Source organism: Phoenix dactylifera, chromosome 14 (genome assembly GCF_009389715.1).
Source record: "Phoenix dactylifera cultivar Barhee BC4 chromosome 14, palm_55x_up_171113_PBpolish2nd_filt_p, whole genome shotgun sequence".
NCBI classification, from domain to species: domain Eukaryota; kingdom Viridiplantae; phylum Streptophyta; class Magnoliopsida; order Arecales; family Arecaceae; genus Phoenix; species Phoenix dactylifera.
In genome coordinates, this window is record NC_052405.1 from 15,573,861 (window position 1) to 15,594,333 (window position 20,473).

Consider the following 20,473-nt stretch of genomic DNA (forward strand, 5'->3'; position numbering starts at 1 on the left):
CATGAGTATTTCCATAGCTATCTATAGTGACTGCATGCTGATATCTTTTACATTTTAAGAATGTTTTATACCTTATGTTGATCCCCTTCTGATTGGATGTGTCTATCAGATAATATGCTTGTATTTTATGGATAAACAATCATATACTTATAACTTCTTCTTGTTGTTTTTTGGGTGTGTGGGTGGGATGCGAATAGATGGTGGCAATGTTGGCTTGATTATGTTAACCAGGATATGACTGCCACCTCGATCAATGGGTCCTCTCATCATCATGAAACGGCTGGTTTAAGTACTCCCAAGAGACCTTCGGCTGTTGACAATTCTGATTTAATTTCTGATGTGACATCTGAATTATCAAATGTGGAAATTGAGCTTCATGACACTTTAGTCGAAGGTCGTGACTATATATTGCTCCCTCAACCGGTTTGGGAGAAGTTGCATGGATGGTGAGTTCTGAGAATATGCATATCAAAGAACATAGTTGATGTCTTACCATCATTTATTTGCCTATCATGTTGTTGTTCATTTATCCCGGTTCATATAACATTTTCTTTTGTTGAAGTTCATAAATTCAAGAGTAAATAACAAAGAAGGCTCTTTGAGTCTATTCCTATCAAATAGGATTAGACATGCTTGTTGTAAGTATTAGCTTGGTCATGATGAGTGCCAGTCCTGCTCATCTTTGAACTTGGCTAATTCATCTGGTTATTAAACAACTTGATTTTATGTAGGGTCAGTAAATCCATAACTTATGCGTTTTTCTTCATGATTAGAAATGAAGGCCTAAAAAATCTACATATGCAATTCTTCCTTTTTGTCATACTAACTATGTTAATCATATTGTTTTTTTTTGACCCATTTGATAGGTGAACCATGGTCAAGGACAAGGGAATTTGATTAAATCATAAACTCATCTTCTAATCGTTCTATAAATGAATTCACATTTCTGCTCCAGTCGATACTATCTCTTCCGTTTAGAGATTGTTTGGCATTGTTGTAGATAGTAGAGCTTTTGTATGTCGAGCTTTGGACAGTAAAACTTTAGCAAATAGAACTGTTAACAAAAAGCTGTTTATTTTCCATTTGGTAACTATATTTTCGAAGTACTGTGAAATTTTAACATTTGTTTAGTGACTAAATTGAGAAAGTGCTTTTAGTATCAGAAAATGACAATAAAGGATATTGGATAGTGCTTTCAATTATCTAACTATTTGAACTATCAAAAATTGTTGTTATAAAATATGCTAAATTTATAAATTTTTATTTGATATTTTAATCCAAATAATATAGTAAATAACAAATATATTATTATTATTATTATATATTTTATATTATTATATTAAATTATATTTATATCATACTCTGTTATATTATCATTATATAGTACTATAAAAAATTGTTAGCATGGATATTTTCATCTTTGTGGAATTTGTATTAAAATGATAATAGCTTCCGACGTGTCTCAAGTAGAGCCTTTTCTCAAAAGCTCCAATTTTCTGGTAGACTTTTTTTAGCTTTTGGAGGAGGTAGAAAGCTGCAAATTTTTTACGAAATCCCTCAAAATCACCCAAAAGAAATTTTGGCTCCCAAACGGCAATGCTAAACATGGCCTTAATCGCCTTGCTTGGGGATTAAGTTATTAGGATTGTAATAGGACTGACTATGCTAGAAGAAAGAGTGTGCATGTGTGTAACTACAGAATAGCGCAACTAGATGATTTATCAATCAACGAACAAATAAGATCCTGAGATGTTTTAATCTTGTTTTATGCAACCTAGGTGCAGCCACTGCAGGAAATGAGATCAGATGTTGTTGAAAGAAACATAAAATGGATATGGAAGGGAAAGCACTTGAAGAAGCTTGCTGTGACAATGAAAATGCAATTCAAGCTGATGCTTTAGGATTTTAGTAAATAGCCTGCAATCTGATGAGAAGTCCAATAAATTATTAGCTTATCTATTTAATTACTTTCACAGAGTTCTGTCAATAATGCAAGCATGAAAGTGGATCAATGATTTGCAAACATGAACAGAAACCAGATTGGGAAAAGGATTATCATCTTAATAGTAGGTCCTTAACTTATCTCAAAAAAAATAGATCCCTAACAAACATATTATAAAAAACAGTATATAATTCAAAATAAACAATTGATTTATGGTTCAAGTTCTTTAAATCTACTTAAATTAAATGCTTTATCCCCTAAAAAATCTGTTTGTTCTATTAATTCAACTCAAAGGTCCAGTGAACTAAATTATTTCTTAAAGAATTTCTATGGTGTTAGCTCAAAGAAACTAGAACTCAACCTTTTATATAATTCCTGTTACAATCAACTCAGAGCAAAGACACATCAGTGAAGCTATGGGTAAACTAAAACCACAAGAGAGATCTGTCTGGCATGTCAAATGTTACTATTCCCATAACTTATCTTGCATGTGGTAACATAATGAGCTGGAATTTGAAAACATAAGAAAGTAATTATCATTTTTAATGTTACACATATTTGATGCATACCTTTAGAGTATTTACTATGCTGCTGTTTTTTGTATAGAATAATTGTATACTTTTGTGTACTATGCACAGATCAGTGTTCCTTCAGCTGAGTACAAATTTTTTTCTTTTTTTCTTTCTTTCGTTCTTTATTTCTTTTCTTTTCTTTTTTCCCAATCTATGTCTTGTTAATGTTTTTTTTGCTTCTAATGCTTTTAATTTTTACTCTTCTTTTTAGCAAATCAAGTTACAAACTTCCCCCGATTATCCCAATCTTCCTACAAATCAACTAACTACTTTTTTATTGCTAGGCCATTTCAATTCCACCCAATCCTAAATGTTTTTCCACATGATACCTAGCTACTACTAGATGCATAGTCTTCACTCCCAATCATTAAATCCCCATGCCCAAATTTCATTCAGATTCGATATTATAATCATATTGCTTTTACATCTTGTTTCATTAAAGTTTGAACCTTACTTTCTGTAAAAGATAACAACCAATTTGACTCGTTAAATACTTAAACGAGGATGTCTTAAATTCACTTTTTCCTTTTTTTACTGGAATTCCATGTCAATTTCACAAATAGGCTTTCCTTGTTGAATGCAGTTGAGCTTTAAAACTAGATACTCTTGTCAAGCACAATCAAACTGAACTCTTTTTCAAGTATAACTTTCTAATTTGAGATTAAATCTCTAAAAATATTGTTTCAATACCTCTCCTTCTAAAATGACAAGTAAAAGCATCCACTCTAATGGAATCAACTTAAAAGAGTTCCAACCAAGGTAGGCTGTATTGCACCGAATTGCTTGGTTCTAGGCATACTGAATCGAACCAACGAGGAATTGGGACGGTTTTCCCTTTCAACTTGGAACACAACCCCACCATTCGATTACATCATCCTTCCATTCGATTAAGACCCGATTTGATTAAACCCTCCCCCTCTTGGCTCAGATCATTCGGGAACCGCTGCCACCTCCAACTCATTGACACTACTCCCCACCCTCCCTAGTGGCGTCATTGGTAAGTGTCACCCCTCTTCTTCTCTTGCTCTGCTGGGTTAGGGTTTCCCTTGGCCCTCCCCCTTCCTTCGTCCCTCCTTTCCTCCCTCTCCCTCTCCCTCTCCCTCTCCCTCTCCCTCCCTTTCTCTCTCTCTCTCTTGCTCTGCTATGGTTAGGGTTAAGGTTTAACCCTTAGTCCTCACCCTTCCTCCCTCCCTCCCTCCCTCTCTCTCTTCCCCTCTCCTTTTCTCCCTCTCCCCCCTCCCTCTCCCCATTTCGATAAGCCTCGGAATGGCATGGTATGGACCCATCCTGTGTCGAACCAGTCACCGACCTATATGCCCTTTGGTACCAATTCGACGAACCTTGGTTCCAATGCTATCCACTCTATTGTAATTTGCTATTTTGTTTTCTTTCTTTAATCTCCATCCTTAGGATTGGCAATGGGCTGGGTCAGGTTGGGTTTGGTTCTGGTTGAGCCATGTTAAGGTCAAAGACTCTCACTCCATGCCCATTCCATTAATTTTACATGAACCCTTACCTGCTTACCAACTTATCTAAATTTTCACTCATCAATCATACATATAACTAGAGAATGAAGCAAAACATTGTACGCTAAGATCACAATCAACAAAATCAAATATAATCTCAAATATATCATCATAATCACAATAAACTTAAGAATTTAGTGTGCATGACAATTCTAAAGGAATTTAAACTAGCTAAAATGCAAACCCACATCCGATAATGTCATGGTCCATCCTATTCATCACTCTTTACAACCCTTCTATTTTTAATGAACCGATTCATAGAGAAAAGATTAGAGAACTATCAATTATGCTGGGTCTAGGAGCTATTTGACTTTTCAACCAAATAAAACTGGGTGACTCATCAGGTCTAGAGGGTAAGCCCAAACCCACCCATTTATAATTGGGTTAATTTCAAGTTGATTCAGAACCGACTGGGCTTTGAAACCCCCACCCAAACACATTTATTGGAGGTGGGTTCATGGGGTTTGGTTGGTGTTGGTCAGAATTTGCCTCTCTTATCCATCATTGACATTGCACCTAGTGGCAAAGCTAGGAATTAAACTCAGTGGTAGGGGGTGGGAGGCAATTAGGCAATGTTGGAATAACTATTATCTCAATAAAGATCATTCATAAAAAGTTCTTGTAACACATGCTACCGCTCATATTTACTTACGATCATTAAATAGCATGGCAAAGGATTATGTCACTAGTATCTATTTATCAGCAAAGCTAAAGATTATTTTGTTAAATTAATGTAAAATGATTTTATAATTTTCTTCCTTCTTTTAATATTTTATGAATCATGATATTTGTTTTTAAAGAAGGTATTTTAAATTTTCTAAAAAATAGCATGAGACAATTAGGTAAATTTTAGAGACAACCAGGACATGTATTGAATAATGGTTTACAAATGAAAATTAAAACAACATTCTAAAATCAGGAACAAAATTAGAAATATGATGATTCAAATATTCTTTTAGAGGAGAAGATGCTTCAAATATTATGTAGTTGTAACAAAATAAGTTGAATAGTAAGAGATGCAGGAAAATGATATATAATAATCTAAACATACAACAAATAATAACTACCTGTTTACGTTAATCCGCCCTTCACTAGCTTGCCCATTAAAAGAAAATGAAATAACTAAAGAATGAATACAAATAACAATATATGATTGGCTTTTTAGGCAGACTCCTTATCAAGGTCCGCCGTACCGGTACCGGTCGGCGTACCGGTGGCCGGCCGGACCGGTACGGTACCGGTCCGGTCCGGTACGTATCGGCTGGTACCGGTCCCGTACCGGCCGGTACGCGGTGGTTTCAAAAACCACAGCGCCGCGCGGCGCTGTGGTTCTAAAAAAAAAAAAAATCGTACCGGTGCGAACCGGCCGGTTCGCACCGGTACGAGGTCGGTACGGGCTCCGAACTGGCTGGTACGGGCCCGAACCGGCCGATACGCACCCGTACCGGCCGGTTCGGATAAAAAACCGAAAAATACCGATTTTTTATCCGTTCCGGTACCGGTCCACGGCCGGACTGGTACATACCGGCCGGTACTGGCCGGTACGGGCCGGTACGGCATTCCATGCTCCTTATCTTTATTTAGATCACTTATCCATGGATTGATAGGGTGCTGGTGCAATGCTCCTTTAATCAGTTAGCATTCCCTGAAATACTTGGGAGAGAAAAAAAAGACCTCGAGTTATAGAAACCAATGACCATGCTTGGTAGGTTCTTTATTTTTAATTGAATTTCTAATTTGAGAACAATATCTATAACTTGGAAGATTTTTTGGTTTAAATATGTGTAAAAGAAGCCAAAAATATAGTACTCCATGAACCTTAAGATACTATGCTAGAAACAGAAAATCCAGGGAGAAAGAGCAGGCACCACAAGAAGAAAAGGAAAAATAACAGGAACAAGCCCGCACTCAACCAGGATTTGATAATCTACCTTTTTATTTCCTTACCTTTTCTCTCATTCTGTAACATAGAGAGTTTTTTTTATTATCTTAATTTGCTTTAATTTTCTCAAGTCCTCTTAAATTCATTAATTCTGTGTGGTCAAGCATTTACTCCACATATCTTGATAAACATCAAAGCAAGGCAACCATTAACATAATGTTGAATAGATTTTATCTGTTTCTTGAAAGAACAAATTTAGTAAATATGAACAAGATTAAGAAGAATATAAAAAAGAAATCTTCTCAGAATGACATTACAAGAATAACAAATTAGTGGATACCAGATCTCTCAAGAAATGCAAAAGAAAACACTTATCATAGGATCGGAGGCTTCATAAACAATCAAGATGGAGAGCATTGTTGAAATAGAAGCAAAGGAAAAAATTACATTAGCGATTTTACTGTAACAAGGGATTAATTGACAGATCTTTGTTGACTTTTCCATTTTAGACAATTACGCTTTACATGACTTAGTTACCAGTGGAATCATATAGTATATAATATTTAGAGCGAATGTAGTATATAATATCTGGAGCTACGATTATCATCATCCAAACTAACCAAAATTCTAGCATGATATTTCCATGTTGGTTTCACATATTTATCCTGACATGTGCAGACGATAAGATTAGTAAGTTCGAATACTGTGCTGGGCACTCTAGGTTCTACATCCTTTAACATGAGCCTTTTTAAAGTTCAACCACCATGATCACCATGACCATTACAACCTTATTCTCCATCCTTTTCTCTTTCAGATGATTTTAAATTTACTTTGTAACATGATATGCTGTATCAGCCTGAACCGGATGGTACGGGGCGTACCGTACGGGTTCGGTACCGGTACTCGGTACGGATAGTGTACCAACATTCGGTATACTAAAAAAATTCCGTACCGTACTGTACCGATACTGTGCTAGTGTGGCACCGGTACGGGGTCTGGTACCGAGACGGCGAACCTTGCTTTATAACTTTTAGAGGATTCCCTTGGAAAAATGAGGATGTATTATTTCAAGTGTATACATGATTGAAGAATTCTCGTTGTTGGTTGAAATGAGTCTGTAAATGTGCCTGTTGCAAGATCTTAAGTTGAAAAGAAAGAAAAGGAAAACCTTTCCAAGATCTCTATTTGTGGCCGATAGACACGTAGTGCTAGGTCCACATAGATATCTCCACTAACTGGTGTTGTATGCATCAAGATTGTTAATTAAAAAAATATCTTGAAATAATATATGAAACAAGATCTATATTTCTTTCCCACTGAATGCCATTACAGTGAGACTTCAAAATTTTCTCCTGTTAATCAAGAACATAACACTACTCTGTAGTAAGGCTCCACACAATGTTAATAGTCATGCCAAAATATTTTATTCTTCGTTTCTGCTGTCACTTGGATGAGGCATGCACACAGCCAAATTGATTATCCTTTTGGATTCAATGAAGTACTCTTCATGTTTGTCTCCTAAAAGGAAGTTGAGCTTATTCAATTTGACTGAGGCCATCCATTAGATTGAAACCCTGATCTTGCCCTCATTGCCTTGTATTTAAACAAATAAATGATTTCTGCCATAATCTTTGATAGCCCGGGGATGTGAAAGGTTGGTCAATATATTTGGACAAGTTGCTCAGAGCTGGTGTTATAGATATCTATTCTATGTCAACAATGTAATATGCACACACAAGGAAAAGTAACATTGCATGGATATGGGCCATTTCTTCTGCAGATCCGAGAAAGCCGAAGCTCTCTGCCTCTTGTGCAGTATTTGCCGCAGAAAGAAGCCCATACCCCCACAATAATGTTTGCAAAATTTTTTAGGAGTATGGCTAGAGCCTTACGAATTTGTGTTTCCACACCACACATAGCGAAACATTGTAAGGCTTTTTGCTCCAAATAATTTCCATACATTGATCAAATTTGATTCTCTTCTTCTTTGTACACATATGGGATCTACATGTTCTTTTACTTTGAAACAATAGCTCATCCTTTACAATGAGAGCAACATGGACCACTGCATATTTGAGAGAGAAAAGTAGGTCTGTCCCTTTAGATATGTGAACTCAGCATTTGCAAGTAACACGACAGATAAAAAAATAGGTTAGGAAGAGAATGGAGAAAGACAAGAAGAAAAATGGTTGCTCCAATGCCATAATGTTTTCAGAGGAGAAAAGAAAAAACAGAAGCAGAATGGAGGTGCAGCTCTTTTCCATTTATAGCCATGTGTTGATTCAATTTTACTTTATCATGTTGTCATGTCAGATGAGAGAAAATGACCTCCTTCCACAAAGAGCCACATTAATTTATAATCTGCTAATCTAATTGCTTCTATTTAATACAGTCTATGTTGCTTTGGATGAAATCAAAATGTTGGATAACTAGTAGTTGAATTTGGAGAGAGCTATTTTAATAGATTATATATATAACGCTAACTAGTTGAATTTCGAATGTACCTTTTCTGGTGTGATTATATATGCCATTTTGAGCATGATTGTGCTGAATAAATGGTTTATTTTGGCAAATAAGTAGTCTAGGCACATTGTAGAGCCTAAAAGGATATGTTTATAGCAGTGTGATGATTAAGTTTTAAAAATGGAATATGCAACATTAAGATCCAAAAGAGACCAAATGCCTTAGGACAGGACTGGAACACTTGGCTGCACCTTACATATACATATACATATACATACATACACACACACACACACATACATTATACACATACATACATATATGTAGGTATATATGCATGCGTGTGTGTGTGTTTGTGTGTGTACATATATATATTACAAAAAGGTTGAACTCAAATAATATGATCAGGGATACTTGTTATTGACATTTAAGTGGGGGCTTGTATCTTTAGAGAAGCTTGAGTGGGGAGACTAGATATCCAATTCTTTTTAGATTTTATAAAAATCCTAATAAATAAATTCTTAGGAGTGTTTATGTTATTCCCATATGTTTTGTGAATGACAAAAAGGGGGAAAATCTAAGGTGGAAAAGTAGTTGCTCTCGTTATGGTAGGACAGAGGAGATATGTGGTGGTGGAGGGAGCTGGAGGCACCCGAAAATGAGCATTACACTATGGCACGTGAAGTAGAAAATTAGTTTAGATTGGGAATAATGCATTGGTAATGATGAAATGACAATCTATCTATAAACATTAGTGAGATGAACAAAATTCGGAGGGATATGTTCATCAGTAGGGCAAAGGTTGCCTCTTAGAACTTGAATGCTTGTCATGTCTTCCAGGGATCTTCAACTTTATGACAAAAAAAGGGGTTCTATGAGTCGATGAAACACTTAGTCGTGGATCCTTTTAACCCAGTAAAGCTGTAGCATATGAGGATGGATTGTGAACTTTTGAATTTTTTTTAACACTAAACTGAACTGTCGATGATATGCAGAAGGTAGAAATGCCGGCAAAAGAATGATGCAAGGTTGTTAATAGTTACTATCTTTCTTAACCAAAAATAGCTAAAGATGGATATGTTCTGTTCTATTATGTTATTTCTTTTATTTGTTTCCGTATATAGATTATTGAAACACAAATGCTGTAAGAAGTTGCAATATATGATTTTTGATAATTATTGCTCCAATTTGTTCCAATTTCATCTATTTTTAATTTAATCCTGTCTCTGAAAGTGACAATTTTCTCCTTAATGTGCCTACGTATCCTGAGGATGACTTCTGAGCAAGAATTTAAAGTGTATATTGCTTCGTTCAGGTATGGAGGGGGTCCAATATTACCAAGGAAAGCCATCAATACAGGTTTGTCTCAGACTGAGTTGGCTATAGAAGTATATCCTCTACGCCTTCAATTACATTTGATGCCAAAAGGAGAAAGGGCAGTTATTAGGATTAGCAAGAAGGTACAGTTTGTTAATCCTGTTTTTATCTTTCTTTCATCGCCTAATGCTCGTTATTCCTTTACCTATACCCTCCCATATGTTCAAATTACTGTCCTGCATGTGAAACACTTTGGCTGGAAAATCCTGTTGAAGTTTTGGTACTTTCTACAGGTAGAAGTATTGATGGGGAATATAACTCATGTATGAAGTTCGTTAGTGTTGAATAGGGGTGGCGAAAGCTAACTCGGATCCGTCAACCAGCATGAACCCACCTGAAATAAATGAGTTTGTGTTTTCCATTTTTAAATTCGGGTGGATTTCGAGTCAACCAAGAACAAACCTGTTTATTAATGGGTGGGTTTGAGTTTAGCTCTCGAACTCGGTGGATCGCTTGAGTCAAACCAGCTTGGTATTCTAGCTCCCAAACTGTGGACCATGTTGATCTCTCTAATTTTCAACATAAGCTTCTGTTCATTGGTTAAAAAAAAAAAACTAGGGCTGGATAGAATAGTTAGTTCATCATTAATTAGTTTTTGATTGTCATATATCCTGAATTCTAAATTTTTTGTGCTTGTAGTAATAACTTGCAAGTTAAATATGTTTTTTTTGGTGATATTTGCATGCTATGGTTTACTTATATATGTATGTCTTTATATATTTATGTATATATATAATTGACAAATGAAAACTTAAATGTGTTGGTGGGTAAGTATGGTTTATATAAGATGAAGGGTTTGGTTACAGATTTACATTTTCCATCCATTTATAAATGGGTCGGGTATGGGTTGGAAGGTATCAATTAGATGTTTTTTAACCCTCTTCAACTTGACTCTAACCCTCTTTAGCTCGACCCTACCTGATCTATTGCCATCCCTAGTGTTGGAAGGAGAAACAATACAAAGCAATAAAAATAATAAAAAAGTAGAGTCGAACTTGGGGGTGATGTACCCCCAAAATTCACATACCAAGGTTTGCAGAACTAGTTGGCGATTGGTATAGCACAATATGGATCCATATCGTGCCATTCTAGGACGTACCGAAATAGAGAGAGGGAGGGGGAGAGGGGAAGAGAGAGGAAGAAGGAGGGAGAGAGGGCCTCCTAGGTTGGGGGAGTTCTTCCAATGGAGGGACGAGTGGAGGAAGCACTGACAGTTGGCAAGCAGATGTGTCACGCTCTCTTGGGCCTCAGCACCGCCCTCTCACCTTCAACGCCTACCTTGTTAGTGAGACCATGTATAACTGCGTTAGTGAAGTTGAAGGTGGGATCCTTGAGCAACTCTAGCTTGAGGTGAAAGTAGATCTGGTGGAAGATCAGCTTCACATCCCCTCGGGCTCTCCTGTTCGCGGAGCACGAAGACAAAGTAGGGGGGAAAGGGAGAGATAGAGAGAGAGAGGGAGGATCGCCTAGGGCATCAAAGGAGGCTCGGGAGACTTTAAAGGGTCGGATGGGGGGCTTGGGAGGCTTTAAAGGGCTGAACCAATCCAACCGCATGAGCTATTTGGCTGGCTTGGGTTGGTTCGGCCTTCCTTACACATTGCTATAGCGGAGATATCATCTAACTATTAGTAGGACCTGAACTAGGCTTCTTATGTTATTATAGTCATAATCATTTGATGCCTCAATTTACGATCATTTTACATGGAATGATTTAGTCTATAATAGAGATGTTCCTGGCAAAAGCTTTGTAAGTTATACCTTTTTGAGATGGCCTCGAGATGTACCTTTTATGGATGGAGCAAGTTTGAACATGTCATGTTAATTTATGCAGGACACAGTTGGTGAACTTCATAAAAAGGCTTGTGAGGTTTTTGATTTGGTCATGGATCAAGTAAGATATTATTCACTTGTTCAATGTTTATTTTTTTTCATGTGTTCTGGTATTCACATTTTGCTAATTGCAGGTGTCTATCTGGGACTACTATGGTCAGCAGAAACATGCTTTGATGGACAACATGGAGAAGACCCTTGATGATGCAAATATACAAATGGACCAGGATGTAGGCCTTTTAACTTCTTTTTTTAAATGTTTATTCTTGAAAAATAATTATATTTGAGTGGAACCTGCTCCTTGGTATGGGAAGATGAATTAACCTTTAAAAATGAATAGATTACTCTTTATAAGATGCACATATGATGCAAACATATAAAGAAGTAAGTTCTAGTATAATGATTTCAATGTTACATTGTCTGAAAGGTAGATATGCTTTCTAAACTCTAAACTACTTCAGGGGTTCCATCTTCTTCCGCAGTGGACTCTGGGTTTCTCCAAATACATGGAATATCCACATAATACCAATATTTGTTACAAAAAACAAAATCTATAACCGTGCTACTAGGCATTGCACAGTCAACATAATAAATGTTTGCAGGGGAGAAACATTTTTATCTAGTGAAACAATAATTTCTTATGCTTTCACTTCAATGAGCTTTGTCATCTGTCCCTCCATGAATGCCAATACCCAGGGTTGGCAGAATCGTTCCAAACCGAGCAGTTGCAATCATACTAAGCCGTCCAGGCGGTGGACCGGGACGGTTCCAGCCATGTTCCGCTGTACCGGTACCGGTCGGCGTACCGGCGGTCGGCGTACCGGTCCGAACCGGTCCCGTACCGGTCCGAACCGGTCCCGTACCGGTCCGAACCGGTCCCGTACCGGTCCGAACCGGTCCCGTACCGGTCCCGTACCGGTCCGAACCGGTCCCGTACCGGTCCGTACCGGTCCCGTACCGGTCCGAACCGGTCCCGTACCGGTCCGAACCGGTCCCGTACCGATCCCGTACCGGTCCGAACCGGTGGCGTACCGGTCCCGCATGGGTTCTTCAACAATAAACTACCGGTACCGGATTTCACGTTGATCCAGTACCGGTCCCAGGCCGGACCGGTATGTACCGGCCGGTACGGACCGGTATGTACCGGCCGGTACGGACCGGTATGTACCGGCCGGTACGGACCGGTACGGCAGACGATGGTTCCAGCAATAAAAACGAAATCCGTTAGCGGAGGGAGAGAAGGAGAAGGAAAGAGAGGAAAAGAGAGAGAGAGCGGGGGAGAGAGGGAGAGAGAGGGAGGGAGGCTGACAGAGGGTGGCAGAGGCTAATTGAGGGCCGTCAAAGGCTGGCGCCTGGGCAGAAGGCGAAGGTTGCAGCCATATCTCCTGTTTAGTTCAAAAGAGGGTCTGGCCACTAAAACATTTCGCGATATTTAAGTGAAATTAACAAATCGCTTGCCGACTTTACTTAAAAATTATGAAATTTAAAAGCGATCGGACCCCTATTTTGAATAAAACAGGAGATCCGGCCGCGGCCTCCACCTCCTGCTCAGGCACCGGCCTCCCTCCCTCTCTTCTCCTTTCTCCTCTCTCTTGTTCGCGCTCTCCCCTGCCTCCTCTACTGTATCAGTACCGGCATGGCCCGGCACGGCACGGCAGGGGGCCCGTACTGACCCGTGCCGCCGGGCAACCGGTCCGGTGCCCAGTACTAGCATAGTAGATCATGCCAATACCTATGTTGTAAAGTTGAACACACTAGATTTTGATTATCTAAGGTGTTAATGTGATTATTTATTGTGGAACATACAGTTATCAAAGATATCAAAATATGACTTTTTTTAATTGATATACATTTTAGAGGCGTGTTTGAAGAATGATATGCTTGTGAACATGAGTTGAGATCTCAGGTGAAGATTGATAAATACATGCTTTGGAGTTGAAGAAAAAGCTTGAAAAATAGGTAGCTTAATCATGTCACATTGTAAACGAAGGATCCTAATTCATTTTACTCGTGCATTTTACCTTAAATTTTTGGGAAGCGATGAATCTGGAAATTGATATTACATGGAAAGATTGTTGCTCATATGTCAAAAGGAAAAGTTAGTAGGTTTCGATAGATGTTATCATTTGCATTTTAAGTTCATCACCTCTATGTTTTGATGTAATTGGAGGAGGCTGGTCTGCTAAGTATGGTGCCGTAAGCTAGAGTGGTGCAAGATTTTTATGTTGTTTTATAGTGCTTTTAATTTTTTTTTTTGGAAGGGGATATCTGTTGGGGTGGGTTGGGAGGGGGGGGGGGACAATAGCTTATATAAGGTAGAGTTTTCATTATTGTTGACTAATCATGAAATTTTGACCTATTTATCTTTCTACCATTGCAGGCGATTGAATTTTGCAGGAATGTTAGACTTATCTTTGGGTGCTCAAGATTAAATATAGAGGGAAGATATTCTCATCTATTGGATGTTGATCACTAAACTTTCATATTTTCTGTGCAGATTCTGGTTGAGGTTCTCAGAGTTGGAAATGGTACTGCAGATGGTGGAGGCCAGAGTTCTGTACAAGAAAATGGGTACACTGAGAAGGACTCAAATTCTATGGTTGTAGAGCATTCTAGATCGAGTTTATCAGTTGCTGATGGTTTGTCAATAAACAACTATGTTTCCAGAAGTTGTAGTTCGGAGTTCTCGCAAAGCCAGTACCTGGCTTCCCCAAGCAGTGACTTGGATAATTTGCATGGAAGCAACAGCATTACTACGAGGGGTGCTCCTTTGGGCCTGACTGGGCTGCTGAACCTTGGAAATACCTGTTTCATGAACAGTGCAATACAATGCCTTGTCCATACACCAGAGTTTGCAAGATATTTTCGCGAAGATTACCACCAAGAAATAAATTGGAAGAACCCGTTGGGCATGGTTGTAAGTAACTGTTGACATATAGCATACACCATTTTCTCTCAATTGTAGAATTTCAAATTCCCACAATGAAGTTACCTGTCAGTATAATTATAGAATTACAATTCTGTCATTGATATCTTCTTTTGATTTTCCTGCTATGCCCCCTTTTTTTTCCAAACAAGCTTGTGTTAATGTTGCTTTACAAAATTGGTTTAGCTGTAATTTATGTTACAAAGACTTATGAACCTGTGGAACCTTTCTTTCATAGGCATTTTTCTGTATTTAGGAGAATTTGTATTACTGCTTTGTTGGCGCTAATACTTAGAAACAGCAAGTGCTAAATTGGGTTTATTCTTCTAGATGTTTAGTAAGAGTCTGATGGTTGACACATCTCACATTGTATAATTTTCCTTGACTTTTTAACATTATAGCAAGTTAGCAACATTATAATTGTTCTGCTGTAACATTTTAAATGCTGATGTTTTACTTAGGGGCAGTCTACAATGATATCAATTTTGGTTATATCTCAATTTGTGTTTATCTAATGGGGCTTCTAGTTCGACCCTCAGATGGGTTGTCTTTTGCGACAAGCTTGCACTACACTTCCTGTTCATACATGTATATATTTTTTTCAGATAATAAACACTGTAGAGCACATTAATTTAGCAAAATTTAGATGCTATTAATCAATGCTTTTGTGCATTGCAATAATATTATTTTTATTAAGTGTAACATATAAAATTTTCTGTGCATGTCTTCATTTTTGGAAAGTTGCAGTAAGAAAGCTCACATATTTTTCCTCCCCACCATTGGAATAATTTTATTTTATCATGTAATTTCCTTTTTTGGTTAGATTTCATATGTGTATTACTTGGACGAAAGTTCATGCTATTTTCTTTTTGTTTACGTTAAGTGGGACCTTTCAAGTACCAACGTTGGACAAGTTTCGGCGGCTACACTTTAGCTAAAACTTGCAGGGCTCCTTCCAGATACTTATAATTGAGGAATTCTGATTTCATAGGAAGAAATCCAAAAGTTCCTTGTTGTAGTCCAATATTATTGTCGATTTTCTTGGATTATATTAATTGTTTTGTGTATCTTATGTTTATTCATATCGTCATTTTTGCTCTTAACTTCATGCAAGTGACATATTCATATGAAGTTTCTTTAGGTGTCAGCTAGATCTGACTTGTTGGTTGCATGTGCTTTATTCAAGGAATGTTCGATGGATGGCTGGGATCCCATTAATCAAAATTATTTACATTAAAATTGATAAATACTCCTTATTGTATCTTGCATGGCTTTTTTGTTGCTTGCTAAAGAGTGACTATAAGGGATTTTATTACTAAAAGAAGTGGGTATGATAGGATTTGCAGATATTTGATTGGAGAAATGAGACTAGTGGGCCTCATGGATGGAGACTCAAAGGAGTTTGCATCAAGGTTCGCTGTACCAGTGCGTACCACCGTATACTAGGCATATTGTACCGTATCATTACTGAACTGAAATGCAATATGGGGATGCACGAGTCTTGGTGTGCCAAACCGATTTCAATATTGGGTATACTAACATTGTACCAGCATGGTACTGGAACGGGGTCTAATATCTAGATGGCAAATCTTGGTTTGCATTATAACAATAAAGGGTCAATCTTAAAATATGCTTGAAGTTACTTTTATACACATGCAGATATTTATGGCCATGTTGCTTGAACCTTTTCAACTATTTTCTCCAACTTTTGAGGAGTATTTAACACATTGTCTTAGAGTCACCAAATGCTTGTGATGGACAATCAACTAGTGCTAAATGTATCGTTAAGCACCCTCTACATTAAGCAGGTCTATCCAATGTGACCAATTTAACTGAATTAAAAAAAAGTCTGAAACATCTGATCTGCCAATTTAAAGCTTCTCGCACTGGACCTTCTGAAGCATCTATCTTGCTGATTTGAATCAAGCCTACTCCCCAATTTACACAACTGCCATGATACACACCTCTATTTTAATGGTTTGGTAGAACATATGTTGTAGTTTTATATCCTATATATCTGCAATATGACAAGAAGTTACCTGAAGACCAGCAAATGTCTTTAAATGTGTTTATACCAATTTAAATCATCACCTGAACCATCACCTGTGCTGTTTGTGGCAATTTAAATCATCGTGATAAAATTGCACCAAACTGATCTTTTTTAAGCGTCTTTTGTCCCATTGCATCCTGTCCATGTCGTTGAGGCATGTATACAACATGAGTGCCTGCTGTGCATCCGTTTCTCCAAATCTGACATGAAAACCACCATGTGCATACAGATGTGTCTCATCATGGATAGGTTCAGTTTGTTGATCTTCATTGTTTTGTTTGATAGCTTGATGGTTAACAAGTCATAAGTATGTTTATGTTTATGTTCACATGCATTCTAGAAGTTTAAGCTGTGCACTTTGATACATGATGCAATTTCATGCATCTGTTAGATATACCAATTCATGATGATAACCTTGTAGGGTGAGCTTGCTTTGGCTTTTGGAGAGTTACTAAGGAAGCTGTGGGCTCCTGGGCGTACACCAGTTTCTCCTCGACCATTTAAAACAAAGCTTGCACGTTTTGCACCTCAGTTCAGTGGGTATAATCAGCATGATTCTCAGGTTAGTTCCTTTTTTCCAAAATGAATTAATCTATGCAACTTTCAATTACTTGATGTGAATTTTGCACACATCCCTGCAGGAGCTTTTGGCATTTCTGTTAGATGGACTTCATGAAGACCTGAACCGTGTTAAACATAGACCTTATATAAAGTCTAAAGACGCAGATGGACGACCAGATGAAGAAGTTGCAGATGAGTACTGGGCAAACCACATTGCTCGAAATGATTCAATCATTGTTGATGTATGCCAGGTTAGTTTCATGACCCATCGAAAAACAATTATATTAATGTTACTCATTTACAAGCAATAAAACATATGGTGCTCCATTGGTTATAAAATCCATTTATACATATATATGTGTGTGTGTGTATGTGTGTGTATTCATGTATACTAAAATTTTCTCATTTACGGTCTTTGATTTGTACTTCTTGGCACTACTCTTGAAATTCACAATGAGACATTTTGCATATTTTAGGCCTCATTTGGCATTGCTATAGGTACTAGAGCTTTTCTTTATAGAGTTTTCAATAGTAGAGTTTTCTCCAATAGCTTTCAATAAAAAGTTATCTGTTGTTTAGTGACTACATTTCTACAGTACTGTGGAACTTTAATATATGTTGGTTAACCAAGCTAAAAAAGTATTTTTAATTTCAAAAAATGTCAGTAAAGGACATTGCATAGTGCTTTCCATCGTTAACTATTTGTAGAAATTATTTACTTTAATATTTAATATAAATAATATAATAATTAATAACTTGTATTATAAAATATAATAATATAATTATTTCATAGTATGATATTATTATTTCATTCTAATGTTATGATAGTATTATATTAAACATCATAATATAATAGTATTATATTATTATAATATAGTAAAATGATAACAATATAATTTAATTTAATATTATTATATTTTATTATATTATATTGTTATATATTGTACTATCAAAAACCATTATTATAAAGTATTGTTAATGTATAAATTATTTTTTATTCTTTAATCTAAACCTAATAAATAATATAATTATTTCTTTTGGTGATTGCTAAGTAACAAAGCATAGCAAACTGGGTAGTTCTTGATTCTAATAGCAACATAAATATTTGACATTGTTCGCCCAGATACAAATGGCAATAAAATTGTTCATATATTTACAATCATAATAGCAACATAAATATTCATCAATATTTTTCGGCATCCATATTACAAGCATAATATCCTAAATAAAAAAGTCAATGACTCATAAAGAGTCACAATATGATCATGCAAAATATATATCTCATAGTTATATAATGCTTGTCTTTGTTCCATGCTCCTTTCATTCATCAATCTCGATACAATTAGGAGGGAGCATATCCTCAACATCATCATAAAGTTAAACACAAAAAGACCCAATTGCTTGAACTTGGGTCTTTCGATGAGCTTTTGCTGAGAAAAGAAACATCTTCCCCAACGTGTCTCAAGTAGATCTTTTACCCAAAAGGTCCAATTTGGAGCTTTTTCCTTGTAGACTTTTTTAGCTTTTGGAGGAGTCATAAAACTGTTTCTAAATTTTTACCAAACATATCAAAATTTTTCAAAAGAGCTTTTGGCCATTTAAGAAGCACTTTTTGGCCCACCAGAAGCAATGCCAAATGGGGCCTTAGCTATTACAAACAAGCATATATATATATATACAGATTTTATACTGCACATCTTTTGTCATCAAGATATTGTGATAGGTTTGTTACATTGCGAAATATTTTTGTATAGGTACAATGTTTCTATATTTTGTTGCAAGTTTTTCATTTTTTATTTTTAATATTCGTTGTTAGGCCTTCAAAATGTCCGTGATTGCATCTTCTTCAAATAGCTGAACAAATAATGTGATTCTTGTGTTGTTATTAGTAGCTTTTATGGCTTAAGTGTTGCTGAACTTGTTGTATATATAAGTCATGCTTTATGGATCAAATTATTGCTACGTGAAGTTTTTAATTTTATTTTACTTGTTTTTAATGACTGGTTCTCAACCTGACATCACCCCCTTATGAATTCATTCCGAAGGATCTAAAAAAGAGAAAATTATAGTGACACCCCCTTAACTTTGGACATGTTCAAAAGACAGCCTCTAAACTTTAAAAAATTTCAAACTGTCTCATCATGTTTTCAAATTGTTCCAAAATGGTTCTCCAGCTCCCTAACTTGCCAACGCCATTAGCCTGTCGTTGCAAATGAATGTCTTTTGATCATGCAGATGAATGGAGTTTGAAGTGCTTTGAAATTTGTGCAGTGGGTGATCCTTGGGTGCTTTGGGATCCATGTAGGCAGATGAATGGAAGAGTTTGGAGTGCTTTGAGATCTGTGTCATGGGTGATCTTTAACTATGGGCTCTATACTAAGGGTGCTTTGAGATCTGTGCTAGTTGACGAATGGAGTTCGGGATGCTCTGAAAGTTGTGCTGTGGATGATCTTTAACTATGGGCCATATACTAAGGATGCTTTGAGATCTATGCAAGTGGATGAATAAAAGGGTTTAGTATGCTTTGAGATCCACATGTTAGGTGTTCCTTAACTATGGGTGTTTTGAGATTTGTGCAGGTGGATGAATAAAAGAATTCGGAGCGCTTTGATACCTATGGGTGATAATTAACTATTGGTCATATACTAAGAATTCTGTGAGATCTGTGCAGGAGGATGAATAAAGTGGTTTGGAGTGTTTTGAGATTTGTTTTGCACGAAAGATCCTTTGAGACTTCACCCCATTCAATACATATCAATGGTTTTTTATCCTACAACTGCTTTGTGCTATTATGTGATGATCACATGCCGCCACTAAATGGAGATGAATAGAAGGGCCACTTTGGAATGATTTGGAAACTTGAAGGGTTGATTTAAAACTTTTTGAAGTTGAGGGGTGACCCTGGGACACGTCCAAAGTTGAGAGGGCGTCACTATGATTTTTCCTTTTAAAAAAACCGCGGGTGGGTAGGAATATCTCCTGAACATTTTGATTATCATACTCTAAATTCTAGTAATAGGGTAAGAACCCTTGAAGATCCATAACATGAAAAGAAACGGCTTAAGGGAGAAGCTGGCAAGTTTGCTGTAGGGAAGCTACATGTTTGACAAACATAAAGTAAGCACAAGAGCCATACTGAAATAAAGCCACTGTATTGTTCTCATGGCTCTGTAATTAATGTTTGATACAGGAGTTAGTCTAAATATTACATAAATTTCCGGAATAAATGTTTTCTTGTGTTTGTGATGATGTCAGTAAGTTCTTGCGCTAATAACGGAAAACCTGAGAACCCTTATAACAGCACCAACTTGCATATATAATGGAAAATGCTTGCCCAGCTCATT

At 36.9% G+C, this 20,473-nt stretch overlaps 1 protein-coding gene across 2 annotated transcripts in view; it reads left to right on the forward strand.

The window, feature by feature from the left end:
- LOC103710820 (ubiquitin carboxyl-terminal hydrolase 5) overlaps positions 1–20,473 on the forward strand; it is a 33,694-nt gene that overhangs the window by 2,411 nt on the left and 10,810 nt on the right. Inside the window, exons 2-9 of one of the 2 annotated variants that reach the window (XM_039133817.1) lie at positions 198–446; positions 9,701–9,845; positions 11,594–11,653; positions 11,727–11,822; positions 14,090–14,163; positions 14,260–14,509; positions 16,990–17,130; positions 17,210–17,380. In XM_039133817.1, coding sequence (XP_038989745.1) covers positions 198–446; positions 9,701–9,845; positions 11,594–11,653; positions 11,727–11,822; positions 14,090–14,163; positions 14,260–14,509; positions 16,990–17,130; positions 17,210–17,380 — 1,186 coding nt within the window. Of the gene's footprint in view, positions 1–197; positions 447–9,700; positions 9,846–11,593; positions 11,654–11,726; positions 11,823–14,089; positions 14,510–16,989; positions 17,131–17,209; positions 17,381–20,473 lie in introns of both variants that reach the window. The other variant, XM_008796719.4, reaches the window with a different exon arrangement.